Below are 20,551 nucleotides of genomic sequence, written 5' to 3'. Positions count from 1 at the left end.
AACTACTTAGTTGGAACTGCCGAGAGTTAGGGAATCCTCGGATAGTTCAAGAGCTTTGCATTTTGGTAGGGAAAAATAAACACAGTCTAGTTTTTGTAATGGAAACCAAGTATAAAAATAGAAATTTTGATAAGTTGAGGAGGAGGATACATTATGAAGGCTGTTTAGTGGTAGAAGCAGTGGGGAAAGGAGGGGGTTTGGTTTTATTTTGGAACTCTAATGTGAGGGTTGAAATGTTTAATTATTCACAAAGACATATAAATGCATGGATAGAAGATGAAGGGGAGAAAAGGTGGCTGTTAACCTGCTTTTATGGGCAACCAGATACCAATAAGAGAAAGGAATTATGGTCATTGCTGAAAACTTTCAAACCTGCAGATGATGTTCGTTGGTTTATAGTGGGGGATTTCAATGAAATTCTTACTAATGATGAAAAATGGAGGGGGAAGGGCAAGACCAAAAGGTCAAATGGAGCTTTTTAGGGAAGTTATGAACGAAGGCAATTTGTATGATATGGGATGGAAGGGAGAGAAGTTTACATGGAGCAACTCACATGAGAATGACACTTTCACAAAGGAAAGATTAGACAAGACAGTGGTAAACCCTGAGTGGCTGAATATCTACAAAGAGGTATGGGTGGAAATTGTGGTGGTTAGTTCTTCAGATCACAAGCCTCTTATTGTACATGTACTAAATCAGACAAATAGAAGTTGGGGAAGGCAGAAAGCTTTAAATATGAGGTAAGTTGGGCCCTTAATGAAGAATGTGAGAGGGTCTTAAAGGAGGCATGGAAGAAAAATGTTTATGAAGGAAGTTAGACTAGCTTTGTGACAAGTTTACCGCAGAAAAGTGGGGTGGCTCTTCAAAGGTGGAGTAAGAAGAGGAAACTAGGGGGAGATAAAGAAATAGAAGCTAAAACCAAGCTGCTACAAAGGCTGCAAACAGAAGAGAACAACAATAATACTGCAGAAATAAGGAAAGTGAAAGAAGATTTGAATGTGTTATTAGAGATGGAAAATCTCAAATGGAAACAAATAGCTAAATGTAATTGGTGTAAGTATGAAGATAGGAATTCAAAATACTTCTATGCTTGTGCTAATCAAAGAAGAAAAAAGAATTGGATTAGAGCTGTGGAAGATGAGAGATGCAAAAAGGTTGAGGGACATAAGAACATTGAAGCAACATTTACAAGTTATTCTGAGAAACTATTTCAGTCTACTAATCTCAAGAGTGAGGATATTAAGAAGTTCCTGGAGTGTATCGAAAAAAATGTCTCTTCTGAAATGAATGACACTCTGATGAGGAGTTTCTCTAGAGTGGAGGTGGAGGAAACCTTGAGGCAAATGGCCCTATTAGGAGTTTCTCTAGACCAGATGGATTTGGTCCATGTCTTTATCAGAATCACTGGGGGTAGTTGCTAATGAGGTCTACCAAGTTGCTCTCTCAGTTTTAAATGGTAATCCCTTGGAATCCTCTCTAAATTACACTTATATAGCTCTGATCCCTAGTGCAAAGAACCAAAGTCAGTGAATATAGGCCTATAAGCTTATGTAACGTAACATATAAGCTAATCTCCAATACTATGTCTAATAGGCTTAAAAATATCCTCTCTATCATCATATCTCCAACCCAAAGAGCTTTTCTACCTGGTAGGTTGATTAACAATAATATCATGGTGGCTTTTGAGTTGCTTCATTCTATGAAAACTAGGAAGAAAGGGAAGGTGGGGAGTATGAACATTAAACTTGATATGTCAAAGACCTATGATAGGGTAGAATGGGATTTTTTAAAGGCTGTGATGAAAAAACTGCAGTTTAATGAGAAATGGGTGCTGCTAGTTATAAGCTGTGTCATGTCTATTTCCTACTCAGTATTGATAAATGGATCTCATGTTACAAATTTTGGCCTAAGAGGGGTTTGAGACAGGGTGACCCTTGTCACCCTATCTTTTTATCCTTTGTGTTGAAGGTTTGAGCACTTTATTAAATTAGTTTGAGAAACAGAAGCTTACAAGAGGGATGCAAGTAGCTAAAGGTGGAACTAGCATAAACCATCTGCTCTTTACAGATGATTGCATCCTTTTTGGGAGGGCTAAGATAGAAGAATGGAATAAGATTCAAGAGGTAGTAAAAACCTACGAGAAGGCCTCAGGGCAATTTCTGAGCAAAGAAAAAACATTAGTATTTTTCAGCAACAACACTAGGAATGGGGACAAGAAGGTGATTTTGGAAGCCATCAACTCCATAGCTTGTGGAAGATAAGAAAAGTACTTAGGATTGCTTACTTTAGTGGGAAGATCTAAGTTCAATACTTTTAGAGTTTTAAAGGAGAGAGTTTGGAAGTTTTACAAGCTATACCCACTTACACTATGTCAGTCTTCAAGCTACCCAAAAGGTTGTGCCAGGAGATTAATATGCTTTGTTCGAAGTTCTGGTGAGGCAATAAGTAGGAAGGGAAGAGCATTCATTGGAAAAAATGGAAAAAGATGGGATTACGAAAAGGAAAGGATGGCTTAGGCTTTAGAGACTTAGAGAGTTTCAACATGGCCCTCTTGACAAAGTAAGGTTGGAGATTAATTAAGAATCCCGAGTCTTTGGCAGCTATGGTTTTTAAAGAGAAATACTATTGGTATTCCAGTTTTACGGATGCAAAGCTTAGCTCACTACCCTCTTTAATGTGGAGGAGTATTTGGGCTGCTAGGGATCTTGTTAAAGAGTGGATAAGATGGAGAGTGGGAGATGATAGCAAGATTTAAATATGGGGCTCAAAATGGTTATCCTCTCCTTCATCTTTTTCAATTCAATCTCCAATTTCAATTCTGCATGCAGATGCTAAAGTTGAAGAATTAATTGACAAGCACAAGGGGTAATGGAATGAAGGAAGAATTCGAGCAATTTTTTTAGAAGAAGAGTTGGATCAGATCCTGATTATTCCTTTGAGTAGGGGCAAGGCTCAAGATAAGCTAATTTGGGGTCCCTCCAAGAAGGGTGTGTTTTCAATGAAAAGTGCTTATTTTTTGTAATTGGATAGACTCAAGAATATCAGAGGGGATAGCTTAAGGGGGACTTTAGAGGATGATAGGTGGAGAAACATTTGGAACCTTAAAGTGCCAAGTGTGACAAAGGTTTTCTTGTGGAAAGTTGGGAATAATGTGTTACCTACAACGGAGACTTTGTTCAAAATGAAGGTAATAGAGGATAAAAGTTGTCCAGTATGTGGAGCAGAAACAGAAACAATCATGCATGTCTTATGGGATTGCCCAGCAGCCAATGATTTATGGGCAGAGGCTTAAAGCTATGTTCAGAAATGGGACAAATCAGAAGATAATTTCCTACTGCTGTGGGGGAAGCTGATGGACAAATTGAGCAAAAATAAGTTGGAAGATATGACGGTTCTATTAAGGAGATTGTGGTTGCATTGGAATGATTTTGTATTTGGAAAAAGGCAATGTTGTCCCAAAGTTCTTCTGAAGACAACAAGTGAAGTCATAGCAGAATACAAGGTAGCTCAGTCTTTGTAAAAGTAGGTTGGGAAGGGCCCAGTTAGTAATGCAAGGGTTTAATGAGGTGGGAAAAACTAGAGTGTGGAAGGGTGAAGGTGAACTGGGATGCTTCATTAGATATAAAAGGGAGAAGAATGAGGGTAGGGATCATAATTAGAGATGAGGAAAGGGAGGCTTTGGTTGTTGTTTGTGATCAAAAGAATAATGTGGACAAACTTATGGTGGCAGAGTGCTATGCATTGAGGTTGATGCAATGATCTTCACATACGTATGGGCTATTTATGAAGGAGATGCAAGGAATGTTATAGAAGCTGTGCAAAGTGCTGAAGAGGAGCTGTTAGTTTTTGGTTCTATAGTTGATGATGTAAAGTGGTTCTTTCATAATAGATCATACTGGTTTCTTCAGTTTGTTTACAGAGAGAAAAACATAGTAGCATATACTTTAGCTAGAACAACTTTATTTTGATAGAAAAAATAGTTTAGATTAAGGATGTACCAGACTTTGTAGTTAGGAGTCTAGAGTTTGATAAACATTGTATTACGTGAAGTGGAGAAATGCAATAGTGAGGTATAGTTTCAAAAAATAAAAAAGTCACATCATCTGCCTTAGGTAACAGTCCATACTGTCGAACAGTGGGCACGCCATATTAAATGGCCAAAAAGACCAACATGCAAGGTCAGAACACAAGTCCACTCGCTTCTATAACCACGGTAGTGCACGCACCACCCCCTCACCTGCAACAAGGGACAAATTGTAAACCCACGAACAATAGGGCAAGGTGACGACTAACATAATAGATGGGGACACTGCCGCTAGTACAGCGCCCAACACACCCTTGCACAATCTGCTAGCAGAGGATGAGGACCACGCCATAGCCAGGGATATGCTAGTGGTGGCCCGACTTCGTTGGGTAGAAAGGCCTACACCAGCAAACCCAGTACAATGAAGTATTCCAAGGTTTTAAATTTCATTCCATAATAGTAGGTATGGCCAGAATTTCTCGTTCCGGTGTAGTGTCTGGGGCACTCTATCACCTCGTTTTGTTTTGCTTCAAATTCTGGTTATTCCAGTCCCGTTTCGACTATTTCGATCAAATTCCAGCCATTTCGGCTAGACTTGGACTTTTTGATCTCCATTCTGTTTCGGTTTGTTTTTGTAATTTTCTTATATTTAGATAGCATTTTTGTAAATTTTAAATCCAGATGGTATTTAATTAATTCTAGAATATAAAGTGTATTTATATAATTTTAATTTTTTTTTTGTAACTTTAAATATGTCCCTACATTCTCTCTTTTTTCAAATATGATTATTTTTAATAGTTTATATATTCTTTAATTCTTTTTCTTTGGTTTTGTGTCTCAACTCAAGTTTGTGATTTTTTCAGCATATATTCATTTTATAAATTTTCAATTCTTCTATATATATATATACACATATACATGATACACACTTACATATATATATATATATATATGTATTTATTCTATTAGTTGTTAATTTATATATACATATAAATATTTATATATAATATATACTTAATCTTGAAATGATACACCGAAATGGTTCCGATATCAAAATATTTTGTTCCAATGCCTTAACCAAACGGTTACCAGAACGGTATTCAAAATTTTGATTCACAGTAAGAAGGACCTCAACCAGCCACCCGCAGCATGCCCCGCACTGTTATTATGTTTAGTGAAAAAGATGATGAAGGAGTTATCCATCCCCATAGTGATGCCCTAGTCGTAACTGTGCATGTTACAAACTTTGTAACACAAAAGGTTCTAGTCAATGAAAAAATGGTAGCTCCACTAATATTCTATATTCTTGGATGCGTTCACCAAGATGGGGATCAACCCCTATTGTTTACGCTAGGCCTCGATGCCTTTCAAAGGGTTCTCTGGGGAACTAATCTAGTCTATTGGCACAATCACCTTGTCGACCTATGTTAAATTTCTTAAAGGCAATCACGTCGACCTATCATTTGAAGATGAAGTTCCCCACTTAATCCGGTGTCAGTGAAGTCAAGGGTGAGCAAGTACTTGCTCGATAATGTTATGCCCAAGAACGGAGGGGTGGGGGACAAGTGCAAATGCTTGCAGAGACAGAAGGTATGCCCGTGTTGGCATCAACGGGCAACCATGGAGACATGGGTACATATGAGCAGGTTCTCGAGGTAGATGGAGCCGGGTCATCGCTTGCAGGCGAAGGCACTTGCCACTTCTTCCCAAGTCCCTTACTTACCCAGATGGAAATTGGGGTGTAGAGGCCTAGATTCTAGGGTTGGGGGCAAGTGAAACCCCTCGTACCAGCTAGGGCTTTGATCAAGCTTGAGCCGAGGCCATCAATTGAGAGGCTGGTGAGCTAAAGGCCTTATTCTCTTCAATAACGATTTTTACTATTCTCTCTCTCTCTCTCTCTCTCTCTCTCTCTCTCTCTCTCTCTCTCTCTCTCAACTTGTCCTTTGCTTTGTTGACATTCTTTTGCTTTGCTAGGGAGTCAACCAGTTGGCTGCCATGATCATGGAGGAGAAAGGGGATCTGGAGGAAAAGGTTCGGGCATTGTGGTCCCTTTCTAGGCTGGCCTGTATAAAGGTCTGGCAAGCCAATAAGGAAAGGAATGAGATCGATGAGGCCTTTGCCCAAAAGTTACGTTGGGAAATGGCCTTCCTCCAAAATGATTTGGCCAAGTTCTGTGAAGAGTCTGGCCAGTGCCTCCTTGAGGTCAGGCTCTTGGAGGATGGACGATCAACCTCCATGTGGTGGAGCTGGAGGAAACCCAAGCCTCGTGTTGCCATCTTGAGGCCGAGAAGGATAGGTTGACCAAGAAGCATGAGCCTGACATGAGGTCGTACAAGTGGTTGGAGAAGAACTACATGGACCTCACTGAAAGGTTGAAGCGCAAATCCTCCCAACTCGAGGCTCGGGTTAAAGAGGTAAGAGACTTGGCTGGTGAGCTGGCTGTGGTAGGCATGGGTCTTTAAGCACGAGACCAACAAGCCATAACTTTGGAGTCCGAGCTAGCTTCTTCACGGGAGGATTTGTCTACTCGGGACTCAGAGGTTGAGACCCTACATACCGCATTAACCGATGCCCAAAAGGCCGCCACTCGCCTCTCCACTTGACTACCCAAGGTGAAGAAGATTTGTGACCAAGCTTGGGCTTGTGGTTATAAGGAAGGCATAGATAGGCTTAGGGATTACCTATGAAGAACACACCCCCCCCCCCCCCCCCCCCCCCCCAAGACCAACCTAAGGACCTTGGACTTGCAATCCCTTCATCCAAATGGCATATTCCTTCGCTATGCCAACACCACCAGAAGGAAATAAATGCCTGAGGCCTTCCCAGAGCCCTATGAGTTGCCTGGCTCTTTGTTTTGTATTTTGCTTTGCATTTATCAATTTTGTATACGAAAATAGCAAATGTAAAGATATTCTTTCACAATATATATATGAAATCATTCTTACCAGCTTTTTGCCTTGTCTCTTTTTGCCATTATTTACCTGTTTATTTTGTGTCACCTATCTTTGTTTTAGGCGTGTGTATGGGAGAGGTCAGATAGTCTAAAGATTTGTCCCGCCTGCTGACTCACCACAAGGGAGGTTGGGCAGCCGAGTGGCTTGTCCCACCTATTGACTTGTCTAGAGAGAGGTTGGGTAGTCAAGTGACTTGTCCCCCCTATTGACTCTCAGCTAGGAATAAGTTAGGTCAAGTAATCTGAGGACTTGTCCCACCTGTTGACTCTTCATGATGGAGATCAAGCAATCAATTGACTTGTCCCGCTTGTCGATTCTCTATGAGGAATAAGTGAGCTAGGGCAGTCTTAGGATTTTTCTTGCCTGTTGACTCATCACGAGGGAGGTTGGGCAGTCAAGTGACTTGTCCCACCTGTCGACTCGTCATGAGGGAGGTTAGGCGATCAAGTGAGTTGTCTCGTTTGCTAAATTTTGGTGAAGAATAAGTGAGGTCATACAGTCTAAGGACTTGTCCCACCTATTGACTTGTCACAAGGGAGGTTGGGCAATCAAGTGACTTGTCATGCTTATTGACTCTCGGTGAGGAATAAGTGAGGTCGGGCAGCTTGAGGACTTGTCCTGCCTATTGACTCACCATAAGGGAGGTCGGGTAGTCAAGTGACTTGTCTTCCCTATTGACTCTCAACGAGGAATAAGTAAGGTCAGACAATTTGAAGACTTGTCTCGCTCATTGAATCATCACGAGGGAGGTCGGATGGTCAAGTGGTTTGTCCCACCTGTTGAGTCTCAGTGAGCAATAAGTGAGGTTGGGTAGTTTGAGAACTTTTCCCACATGTTGGATTATCACGAGGAAGGTTAGGCAATCAAGTGACTTGTCCCAGGGGTGTGGCAACTTATTTCCTTGAGAGTCTAGGAGCCGATAAGAGCCTGGCCTATTGCTAGCTGTGACGAAGTACATGCCTCCCCATCGCAATCCCAACTTTTCTTCCTCTTGAGTGGTCATTCCAGTTTGTCTTAGCACCAAGCCACCCACTTTGAAAGACCTCAATCGGACTCTCTTCTTAAAGTAGTGCTTGACCTTCCTTTTGCTTATCATTGTCCTCGTCTCAGCTTCTTGTCTCTTCTCTTTTAGCAGGTCCAATTATTCTTCCAATTTTTCATTGTTAGAGCTTTGGTCGAGATGCTGGACTTTGTAGGTCGGCTTTCCTACTTCCATGAGTACGGCTACCTCACTTCCATAAGTGAGGGCAAAATGGGTTTCCCTGTTAGGCATTCTAACTATGGTATGGTACGCCCACAAAACCTCAAGTAGTTCCTCCTCTCAGTTTCCCTTCTTTTCTGTTAGCTTCTTTTTCAATATCCCAATCAGCGCATTGTTGGTCACTTCAACTTGTCTGTTAGCTTGTGGATGACCTAGGGAGGAGTATTTGAACTTGATCACCAACTTTCTACACCAGTCTCGATAATGGTTTGTGTCAAAATGCCACCCGTTGCCCAAGATTATGCTGTGGGGGACCCCAAATCTGCAGACTACAATTTTATATAGAACTCGAGTAATGTTGTTTGCCATAATTATTGCCAATGATTTTGTCTCTACCCATTTTGTGAAGTATTCTACGACGACTTTTATGAATTCACGCCCCCTCACTTGGGGGCAAGGGCCTGACCAAGTCAGTCCCTCATTGAGCGAACGACTAAGGAGACATAATCAGACAGCTTTTTCAGCGAGCAATACGGTATTAGGCCATATTACTGGCATTTTGGGCATTTTCTGACAAATTCCTTTGCATCCTTGAGGGCGTGTGGCCAATAGTACCTCGCCCATACTGCTTTTCCAGCCAATGGCCATTCGCCTTAATAGTTCCCACACACCCGTTCATGTATCTCGACTAGTATGTACTGCACTTCTTCCAATGAGACACATATTAAGAAGGGTGTTGAACAACCCCGCTTCTACAGGACTCCGTCCACCATTGTGAATTGGGCTGCCCAATTCTTAACCTTCCACGGTTCCCATTGTTCGTCAGGGAGTTCATTCGCATCTAGGTATTTTATCACCTTTAATGCCTATTTTGGTGCTCTTAGTCTCACTTCTGAGACTTCAGCTCCCATAGCGGGCATGTACACCATTTTGATGATTTTCTGTTATAGAGGGGAGTCTTCTTGTTCCAAGGCTACCCAAGCCAATTTGTTGGCCCTTTGGTTTTCTTCTCTCAGTATCTACTGAAAACAGAAGTACTGAAAATGGTTGCATTTTTCCCACACCGATTGTAGGCGTTTCTTCAGTTTCTCACTCTTCATTGTGAACTCTCCACGAACTTGGTTCATCACCACTTGGGAGTCTACCCTTACCCCTACTTCGATGGCCCCTAGTGTCTCAATGATCGTTAGCCCTACCAGCATCGCTTCATATTTTGCTTCATTATTGGTGGTCTTGAATGCTAACTTGATTGCATAATGGTGTTTTTCACCACTATCTGTAACGATATGCACCCATACTCCCCTGCCAACAGGCAGGACGAGCCATCGACAAAGACCTGGTAGTGTTTTTTTTTCTATAGGTGCATATCTTATTTCTTCAGGGAATCCGATGAATTCTATGACATAGTTGACCAGTACCTGTCCTTTTATTGTCATCCGAGGGAGGTAGTCAATGTCAAACTTGCTTAACTCTATTGTCCAATTCACCAAGCAACCTAGACATCTGGCCGCTGTAGGACTTTTTTTAGAAGGGCCTCTATCAGGACTTTAATCGGGTGGGCTTGTAAGTACGGCCTCAGTCGCCGGGCAAGCCTATCCATCTATGGGTACCTTGCTTCTGCTCCTTGAAAGGCTCGGCTGGAGACCGGGATCCATTCATGTCCCCTGCCAATGCCAAGGAGACAGCATGTGGGGAGACAGGCTGATTAGATACTCTTTGAGTTTCCCAAATGCTTGATTACACTCGCTATCCCAGATCTGCGCCTTTCGCAACATTTTGGAAAATGCATATATTTGTTGGTCGATTAGGATATGAACCAGTTGAAGGCCGCAACTCGCCTGGCCAGTCTTTGCACTTTGTTCACATTCTAGGATGGAGACATGTCTATGATTGCCTTCACTTTCTCGAGTTTGGCCTCTATTCCCCTTTTTGACACCATGAAGCCCAGAAACTTCCTTGACTCAATACCGAAAGCACAATTAGCTTAATTGGGTTTCATCTGGTACTATCGCGGACTTGTAAAGGCTTTGCGCAAGTCTGCCAAATGCTGCTCTAGCACTTTGCCTTTCACAAGCAAGTTGTCCATGTAGACCTCCATATTGTGCCTTACTTGGTTCTTGAACATGCGATTGATCAATCGTTGTTAGATGCCCCTGCATTCTTAAGCCCAAATGGCATGGCCCGATAACAGTACAATCCTCATTCCATGATGAATGATGTTTTTTCCTTGTTGTCTGATTTAATGTGAATCTAGTTATTCCTTGAGTGGGCATCCATGAAGCTCAGCATCTTACGCTCGGCCGTAGAATCCACAATCAGATCAGTTCTCAGCTAGGCAAAACCATACTTGGGGTATGCTTTGTTCAAGTCGATGCACATCCTCCAATTCCTGCTTGATGTCTTCACTAACACTATATTGGGCATCCATTCTAGGTAGTGTGCCTCTCAGATGAACCCCAAGGTTAACAAGCAATCGACTTTATCAGCTATAGCAATGCATTTCTCCATACTAAAATGTTGGCGTTTCTGCTTCACCTTCTTTACCTAGGGATCCACACAGAGGTGGTGCTCAATTATTACGTTGCCTATCTTGGGCTTGTCCATGTGGCACTAGGGGAAATACATCCCAATGTTCAGCTAGAAGCTGTCTAGGTGATTTGGGTCCAAGGTGACCAGCTCCAGCGACTAGTTTGACTCAGTCTATTTGAGGATTTGCTTGTCTCTCACTTCTTTGTCATCGCTTGCAAACTCTAAGGGGTGGTTCTACCCTATATGGTTGGCCTTTTATCGTACGTTCCCTCGCCCTAGTCTTCAACTCCTGTACATAACAATCCCACACGAACAGTTGCTCACCATGGACTTTCCCAATGCCAACTTCATCTTTAGATGGTAAGTCAAGGTTACCGCCTTCAGGTGCTGAGGGTCGATTACCCCAATATGATGTTAGGGGCCTTTCTAGCCAAGACCAACAAGGTAATGGTTCTCAATGGCTGAACCTTGTCCCCTAAACATCCTTTGAGTGACATGGGTGTTGGCCACAGCCAGTTGGGAGCAATTCCCATCTTAGTGAAAGCATCCCAAAAGAGGATGTATGTCGAGCTGGCATTGTCAATCAAGATCCTCCTGGTTGTGAAGTTAGAGACAAGTAAAGTTACCACCAATGCATCATCATGAGGGTATTGGACCAAAGTTTTGAATACCGTTTTGGTGGTTGCTTCGATTAAAACACTGGAACGAAATATTTCGATACCGGTACCTTTCCAAGATAGTGTATATCTAATAAATTAATTTTATATATAAATTATATTTCAAAATAATATCAATACAAGTCTTAAAAAGTTAAAACACATATTTATAAAACTCAATAATACTTTTGAGTTAAGAAAATAGCCTTTAGATATGAGAATTGGAGTGAAAATTATGAAAAAATTAAAATTTTTACATTAATTAAAAAAATTCACTAATTTCAGTTGGTACCGGTACGACTGGTACATAAAAAACTGGTCGGTATTGACCAAAATGCACCGGTATTTGACCTAGTATGAAACAGTTGCATTTCCTATACCAGTCACTATTCTGATACAAGAAATGCCAGCTATACCGACCGGTACAGTACAAAATTCAAAATATTGTACTGGACTCCCTCTTTGTCATTGTTGCCAAAGGAGGTCATTGTTTTTATTAGGCTCTTCCTCTGCTGGGTGGGGCTGCCCTCAGCGAATCCTCTGGCTATAGTTTGAGTCTCGACGAGGGGACTGTTTCCACAAGTTGGGGTTCGCCAAGGGGGATCCTGTGGGGGCTCTAGCTCCATCCACCAACTTCAAGGACTCTCGCTCCTTCCAGGTCTCTTAGATCTCTCACATTGCCCCGTCATCCTCCTCAGGTCCGTTAGGTATTAGTTGGCAAGGCACTCTAGCTCCACTTTCTTTATCTTGAGGGTGAAACAATCTTGAGTGTTGTGGGTCACATTTTAGTTGTAGGTGCAAAAGTGGAAGTCGGTCTGGTCACGGTTGCAGGCTTCTTGGTTGTCTGTTCCTACCTTCTTCCTACATACTCAAACTGGATTGTCCATGTCAGGGGTTCTATTCCCTTTGAGGTGCTGGCTTCGTATCGCCTCTTGTCCTGTTGCCCTCTTTTAACTTATTCCAGGGGCCTTTGCCCACCACAACACATTGGACTTCCTATCAACCTGCTCCATCTCTATATTCCTCGAGGCCATCAAGGCTTGGAAAGTGTTCTTGGCGTCGATGAAGCCGTCCACTTTGTCCATAAACTCCTACATCTTCATGGGAGTTTTCCTTACCAGTTATGTCATAAATAGATTTCGGGGCCACACGCCCTCCATAAGTACTACCAGAGTGATCTTCTCATCCTTGTCGTCTATCTTCATGCATCCCTTGTTAAACTTGGCCAAGTAGGCTTTCAGGCTCTCATCCTCCCGCTACTTGACTGTTAAAAGGTAGGTTGTTGGGCGTCTTCTCCTTCTACTTGCCATGAATTGCATTAGGAATAGTTTGGCCAGCTCACCAAAACTGTTGATCAAGCCGAGCTGTAACAACTCGAATGACTCTCTTGTAGCTCCTTTCAAATTTAGTGGGAAAGCTTTGCAAGCTATCTCCTCAGGAAACCAGTGCAAGGTCATGTATGCTTTGAAGGTCTCCAAGTGCTCGAAGGGGTCCTTAGACCCATCGTACATCTTTATTTGAGGCACCCAGAACTTTGGGGGCAATGGCATGACCATCATTCCACACTATAAGGCAAGTCTCTACTGGTAAAGCAGCTAATTGAACGACGACGAAGCTCCCATCCTCTTTGCCATTTCCTCATACTTGTCTATGAGGCTGCATAGCTCATGGTTCATCTTCTTCCTTTCTTCCTCATCGGTGCCCACCTTACCAGCACTCTGAGATTCTCTATGTTCGTTTTGGCTTGGCCCTGCATCTTCTTGTGGCTCGTTGTTCATCCTCCTTAAGATTTCATTTTCTCACCGAAGATTCTCCACCTCCTTCACCATCTTCCTCATGTGCTCCTCAATTTCTGCAAATATTCCTTCCATGTTTGTTGATAAAGCTTCCTATCCATGGGTTATTTGAGAGTGTGTTGTTGCCAACAAACAAAGGACACATCATCTTTATATGATCCCACAAGTGATGCCATTGTTGATGACATATTTCGCACACTAGTTAATGAGCTCAACTACTTGCAACACAAGTAAGGTGGTGGCTCAGGGTTATGGGTAACCTTCGATACCTAAGTCAGTGTTCTTGCTCTTTGGAACAATTTCAGTAAGAGTTTTGATACTCATCATCCCACACACCACACTAATTTTATTTATTTTTTATTTTTTTATTCTTCCTAAGCTAATTGAGGTCTTCAACTCATCATCCCTACACCATACATTTAGTAAGTGAAGAAAATTAAAATTAAAAAATTATGTGTGGTGTATAGTGTGAAAATGATGAGTAGAATTTTTCTTTCAGTTAAAAAGAGAGCATGAAACTAATTCTAACCTGAAGTTTGCTTTTATATTGCAAGCCGAGGTGGTCTCTTGTATCCCGTGTCAAAGATAACTATCTTTTGTACAGGACTTTACTTTGCTGCTTTTGATGGGGCGTTGCCTTGTTGGGTCATTTCCTCGCATCAAGTTGGTGGGTGTAGCCAATTCCCGCGTGGCCCTATCAGTGACAGGAGGTTGTGTCACTCACACTATGGGAGACATGTTGTGTTACTATGACTCATGTCCATGTGTGCGTTAGTCTTTTGATGGCGTGGCCTTATCATTACACATGTGTGCAGGGTAGTGTCAAGAATGTCAGCGCCATGTCACCCTAGATTTGTCTCTTCTCAAACCTGGGCCCTAGAATTCTTCTTGCCCAGGCCCAAGGCCTCTTATTCTTCATGCAGCACATGCTTTGAGTTTGCTATTAAAACGTCCTGGGCTTTGGCATAAACCCAGCCCAGCTCAAGGGAGATATGAGCCTCTCTTTATCAGGCCCAACCCGATAGAGGATTTTACACCCTCCCTAGTAATGAAAGTAGCAAAGCTCATTCCATAAAGGTGACTTGCAACAACTAAATCTAGAGTTATTGTTTAAAAAAAGTTGACAAAAAGCTCAATCGTGAAAGCATAAACCTGCTCAATTTGTAAATGATACATACTTGGTTAAACTCAACTCGACTCAATTAAGGCTCATTAAGGGCCCACTCTTTTAATATATATACACATATATATAAATATAATATATATATTATGCTTCTGTACATATTAAATTAAATCATATAAATCTAATAACCTTTATAATTATATATATAGCATGTAACCCAGTTACTTATGCCTAGTTACTTATACCTATATATTGAATATAATCTATAATTATGCTTTACTTAATTAAGTACTTAAGTGATTAAACTAGCTAAGCTAGCCAAGCCCCAACTAGAAAAAAACCCTAGTTTAGAAAGAGAACCTCTGGCTTCTCTCTAGAAACCCAGCCAAAATAGAAACTAGATCAGGGGGGATGGGGGCCTCGGCTCCATCCCCCCTTCCTTCCTCCCGCCCTTTTCTTTTTGGTTTAATGGCTTTTAGTTAGATTTGTTTTAAACTCTTGGTTTTGGTGTTTGAATAAGCTCTTGGTGAAGGTCTGATGGTGGAGCTGTATCATTGTGGCTCATGCACCAAGGCCAAGCCCTCAATGGTTCACCCTAAAACCCCTCTCTTCGGTCGTAAATAGGTGACGTGCTATTGTCGATGCACATTCTAGGTGCAGGTGGCAGAGAGGACTCAGTGGTCAGAGGAGGAAGTTTGGTCTCTAGTCTTTTGGGGTGAGTGGCCAGGCAGTGGCTCTTGAGGACATGCAACCTGTTTCGAAGGTTTGCTCTCTTTTGAAGGGAGCAAGGACTAGACAGTAGCTGGTTAGTAGATGCTCTATTTTTGGAGCTTCAAATAGGGTTGGTGTGGGCTGGCTTTGTAGCACAGAGGTTGCTCCCGTGGTGGTCGTTTTGGCCGCTAGAGTGGCTTTTGGTGCTGCAAGAACGTGGGGGAGGTACATGAGCGGTGTGGAAGCGCGGGCTAACCAAAACACCGGGGCACGGCTGAGCAGAAAAACTTTAGGGTGAGGTGTGGGCTGACCTAAAAGCCTATCATGATGAGAGTGAGTGCTTTGTATGGTGGTTATTGTAATGTTTTTACTTTGTTTCTTAGAATGGAAAAAAAAAAAGGAAAAAAAATATAGTCTCTTAGACTACGGTCTATACAGTTTTGTCCTCTGATCCATCTTTAAAGGTATATGAGGTTATGTCATTCTGTCTTTGGACAGAGTTGTGCGGTCTCTCAACCTTAGGGTTTGTAGAGATTTGCGACAAGGATTAGACCATGTCAGTCATGGTTGTGTACTGAGGTATTACTAAGGTTATAATTGACTTGTAATGTATGTTTCAGGTCTAGTTGTAATGTTCCGTTTATTAATGAATGGTGATGAACTATTATTTAAAAAAAAAAAAAGTGATTAAATTAGCTACTTAATAATATTTTCATATAGTCTTTTATGATTAAAAATCTTCAAAAATCCTACAAAAACCTTAATGGTTTTCCAATCATTTAAAGTTGGTGTCCCTTGTCCAACCTCACACAAATATGGGCCAAATTTATTATCTTTATCTTGCATCATTGCACATGTTGCATGATATTTAAGGCCACACTCAACATTAAATATGTTGAGTCTCATTTGGTTGGAATATTAAGAGAAAGAAGCCCACCATCCAAGATATTTTGGCTCTCGACGCATGACTTGAACTTACTGAGTGTTGCAAGAAAAGACTTCACATATTTCACTGCATTTTGAATCTTTACAATCGATCTGTCTATTTCTTTCAATCCATCATGGACAATGAGATTCGTAATATGTGCACAATATCTTATATGCATAAGCTTGTTGTCAAATACCATACAATCCCTAACTTTGGCAATTCTCCTCAAATAAGCAATGGCCGTAATATTAGAGGATTCTTGTCGACTGTGACCATAAATAATTTCTTTCTACTCCATCCACATACCGATGGCTTCATCTCTCTTTTTATTATCGTCCCTTATGATTAGAAACTTTCATAAAACATATTATTCTTTTATGCAAGATCCAATAATCATCAATAAAATGAGTTGTTATGCACATATAGTTAAGATTTTGCACCAACGTCTACATATCAGTGGTGATACGAATCTTGTTACTGGATACCATGAATATGTCCCTTAACTTGTCCTTTACTAACAAGTATATCTTCATACAATCCTATATAATAGTAATGCGAGAGGGGATTGAAAATCTAGACTCAACTATGACTAGAAAATCTTGAAATCCCTGTCATTCTAAAAATCTAAACTGTAGCTCATTGACAATTATCATCTTAGTTATTGCCAACCTTATTTTCTTCTCATTATGCTTAACAAGTCCAATTCTAGGATTATTACCTGAAACATTTCCCCATCCTTTTTCCTTGGTCTAGTCATTTTTAATTGGGGTTTACCTTTGGTCCCTTTCAATCGCATTATCTGTAAAAGACTTTACAAGTGCACATTAGTGATCTAGCCCAATGTTTTTTGTGGGATCAGTGGACAACCATGAGGATTACCTCTAGGATTCTCCATAGAGACTTATTCTACATTTGGAGTCACAATGCTATCCAAATGCATCACATCGGCATTTGATTCAGCCCCAATGAATTCATAGTATCACTAAATTTCATAAGGCGTAACTAAATCCATAGTATCACATCAGCATCATTTGGCTGGCTTTGGTTGGAGAGATGCTTGACTGCTAGCTTGGTGTAGAGGCCACATCGAGCCAGTGTCACCAACGATCATTCAGTTAGGGAGGTGCCATCGTTCGTTATCAAAGCTGCATGCATTATATTATTACCAAGAAAGAGTATCATGAGTTTGCAAAGGCACCATTACATTACCAGGTTAGGTCGAGGGAACTTATACAAAAAACTTCTTTAAGTGCTTCACATTCCATAGTCAAGGAAGCCTTTTCCCTCTCATGTCCTCCGGACAATTTGAGCCTGGTATTTCGCAAGTGACCACCAGGTATAGCCCTTCCCAACTAGGCCTAAGTTTGTTCTCTTCCTGTCATTTGGATGTCATTCCTGCCTTTCTCATCATGAGGTCCCCTATTTTGAATGACCTATGTCTGATCCTTTTGTTGAAGTATTGTTCCATCCTTCTTCTGCTGCCTTTATATATGTTTTTTTCCTTATTTCTTCTAACAAGTTGAGGCTTCCCTCTAGGCCCCTACTATATGGTGCATCGTATTAATGTTGGACTTGGTAACTTGGCATGCCGATCTCTACTGGTTATGGCCTTGAGCCCATAATTCATTGCAAATAGGGTCTCCCCAGTTGGGGACTTTACGGTGGCCTTGTACGCCCACAATAATCTGAGAATTTTTTCCATCCAACCTCCTTTCTAGCTTGTTAACCTCTTCTTCACTATGTGAAACATTGTTTTATTCATTGCCTTCACATCAGGCCTGGGCTCCGACTCCGACGGAGTCGGAATTGCCATTTCCGACCTCCGACTTCGACTGGAGTCGGAACCGGAAGTTCACTCCGACTCCGACTCCGACGAGGAGTCGGAGTTCAACTCCGATTGGAGTTCAGAGTTAGGAACTCCGATCGGAATTCCGATGGCTTCCGAAGATCACCGTCCCAAAAATCCCTTGAAGATCACCGTCCCATACCGCCTTCCAACTAGACGGCGTTAATGGGACATCCGTGGAAGAAGTACCGGTCGTATCCTTCGATTCCGTCGACCTCTCCTTCTTGACAACCGCTACCTTCACTTCCTCCTCCTCACGACGTCGTTTTCTCTCCTTCCGTCGACCTCTCCTTCCGTCGTTTTCTCTCCTTCCGTCGACCTCTCCTTCCGTCGACCTCTCCTTCTTGCATCCGGCTGGTGTTTGGCGTTGCTTTTGCTCGGAAGCGAGATCTCCAGCGAGGGTTGATTGGGAGGACGAGATCGAAGTAGGGGTGACGTTCTCCTATTAAAAACGGTGTCGTTTAAGGTTTTCCTAAAAAAAATAGTTGCAAAATGTGTAATGGTGCATGAGGGGATTCGAACACAGGATCCGGAGAAACAAAACCGAGCCTCAACCATTGAGCTACCTGACTACATAATATTCATAATACAATATATAATATATAAGGTATAAATAGTCGGAGTTCGGAGTCGGAGTTTGGAGTCAACAAGGCCTCCGGACTCCGATTCCGACTCCGACTATGAGAGTCGAAGTAACTCCGACTCCGACTCCGAATTCCGAGAACTCCGACTCCGTCGGAGTCGAATTCGGAGCGGAATTCGGAGCGGAGTCGGAAATCTCAGAAATTTGCACAGCCCTACTTCACATGGCCATTAGCCTCGAGGTGGCCGGGTGACGATATTTTATTTTGATGCCTAGCTCAGCGCACCAGTTTCTGTAGTGGTCTTAGTTGAACTGCTGCCCATTATTTGAGATTATGACCCTTGGTATGCCGAAATGGCATAGAATAGACTTCCATAGGAATTTTACATTAATATTGGTTGTGACTGTTGCAAACGCTTTCGCTTTTAGCCACTTCATGAAGTAATTGATGGCAGCCACCACGAACTTGACATCGCATTTCCAACTGGTAGTGGTCCTATAGTATTGACTCCTCATTGCGAGAAAGGCCACGTCACGGTCATTGTTGTTAATTCTTTGGGTGGGTTGTGAGGTATATTACCACGCTGTTGGCACTTTTCGTACTTTATGACAAATTTGTTTGCATCATTTGGTGTCTACTGGCAATAGTATCCTCCTCTTAGGGCTTTGAGTGCCAATGCCTTGCTACCCAAATCCACACACTCATTCATGTATGTTCTCCATCACTTACTGAGACTCTCCCTCAAAGATACATCTTAAGAGTGGTGCCGAGAAACCCCTATTGTACAACACCCCTGTTACCAGGGTAAACCTGACCGAATTTGTTCTTCACCTTCCTTGAATCCATTCGTACATTTGGTAACTTTATGTAGTTAAGTATTTGGCCACTTCATGCACCCAATCTGGGATGCCCAATCCTACCTCCGACACCTTGCTCCCTATTGATGGAGTCTCCAGTGTTCGAGTCATGACTTCCTAAGGCGGGAGTGAGTTTTTTACCCATGAGGTTGCTTGCACTAACTTGTCTGCTCACTAGTTATTTTCCTGAGGTATTTGTCAAATGCCAAAGTACTGGAAACATTGTGCCACTCCCACACCCATTATAGGTACATTCTCAGTCTATCCACTTTGGTTTGATATTTCCTATCATTTGGTTTACTATCACAAGGGAGTCCACATGCACCTCAACTTCCCTTGCTCCTAGCCCTTCTGCCACGCCAGTCCTTTTAGTAACGCTTAATATTCTACCTCATTATTAGTGACCTTGAATGTCAATTTCATGGCCTAGAAGATTTCTTCCCCTATCCATGATGGTATAGAGGCCTATTCCTCCAACCATTGCAACATGAGAAGTTGTCCACGACTCCACATACACTTGCCAAGGATTTCCTTTTTGGGTTGCCTGCACCTATTATCGAATTCAACAATGAAGTTCGCCAAGACTTGCCCTTTTACAGTGTTTCTGGGAATGTAGTCAATGTCAAATTTGTTGAGTTTGATTGACCAATTTATTAGCTGGCGGGAAGTATCGGCTTCTGCAAAACTCTTTTCAAGGGGCTTTCTGTTTGTACCTTTATTGAGTGGGCCTAGAAGTAGGGTCTCAACAGGCATGTTGTAACTACTAGTGCCAACGACAACAATTCCACATATGAGTAATGCGTCTCTTCTCCATTCTAGGTAATGCTTGTGTGGTACATAGGCCTTTGCTTCCTATCTTCCTCTCAGGTAAGCGCAACAGAGGTGGCGTTTGATGTAATCGATAGGTATAGGTACAACGTTTCCTCTACTTTGTCTAGCTTAAGAGGAGGGTGGGTTAGCTAGGTATGCTTTCAGATGTTTGAATGCCTTAGTACATTTGTTGTCCTAACCATGCACTTTCGCAACACCTTGAAGAATGGTAAGCACTTGTCCGTTGATATTGAGATGAATCAATTTAGTGCCGCTATTTGGCCTGTCAACTTTTATACTCATTCAGGTTCTCCAATAGCTTCATTTCTATTATTGTTCAGATTTTCTACAGATTGCTTTGATTCCCCATTCTGAGACCATGAAGCCTAAAAACTTGTTAGACTCTACACCAAAAGTGCACTTGGTTGGGTTAAGCTTCATCTTATATTTGCGTAGCACTGCAATGGCTTACCTCAGATCCGCTATGTGAGGTCCGCTATATGGTGGGTTCCTTACCTTTAACCAACAAATC

The 20,551-nt window shown here is 42.0% G+C and overlaps 1 protein-coding gene across 1 annotated transcript; it reads left to right on the top strand.

The window, feature by feature from the left end:
• The first annotated feature begins 468 nt into the window (after window positions 1-468).
• On the top strand, window positions 469-1,421 carry LOC122277140. The gene is made up of 2 exons (XM_043087017.1): window positions 469-740; window positions 869-1,421. Exons 1-2 carry the CDS (start codon window positions 469-471, stop codon window positions 1,419-1,421), a joined length of 825 nt encoding a protein of 274 aa, XP_042942951.1.
• Window positions 1,422-20,551: the final 19,130 nt, after the last annotated feature.

Source organism: Carya illinoinensis, chromosome 9, assembly GCF_018687715.1.
Source record: "Carya illinoinensis cultivar Pawnee chromosome 9, C.illinoinensisPawnee_v1, whole genome shotgun sequence".
Taxonomy (NCBI): domain Eukaryota; kingdom Viridiplantae; phylum Streptophyta; class Magnoliopsida; order Fagales; family Juglandaceae; genus Carya; species Carya illinoinensis.
This window is presented reverse-complemented; position numbering and strand designations above follow the sequence as displayed.

Excerpts from the sequence above, each read along its gene's own strand:
- LOC122277140 (XM_043087017.1), top strand. The coding sequence starts at position 469 with ATGGAGCTTTTTAGGGAAGTTATGAACGAAGGCAATTTGTATGATATG. Across the intron at positions 741-868 it reads CAGAAAGCTTTAAATATGAG|GTGGAGTAAGAAGAGGAAAC; the intron begins GTAAGTTGGGCC and ends GGCTCTTCAAAG.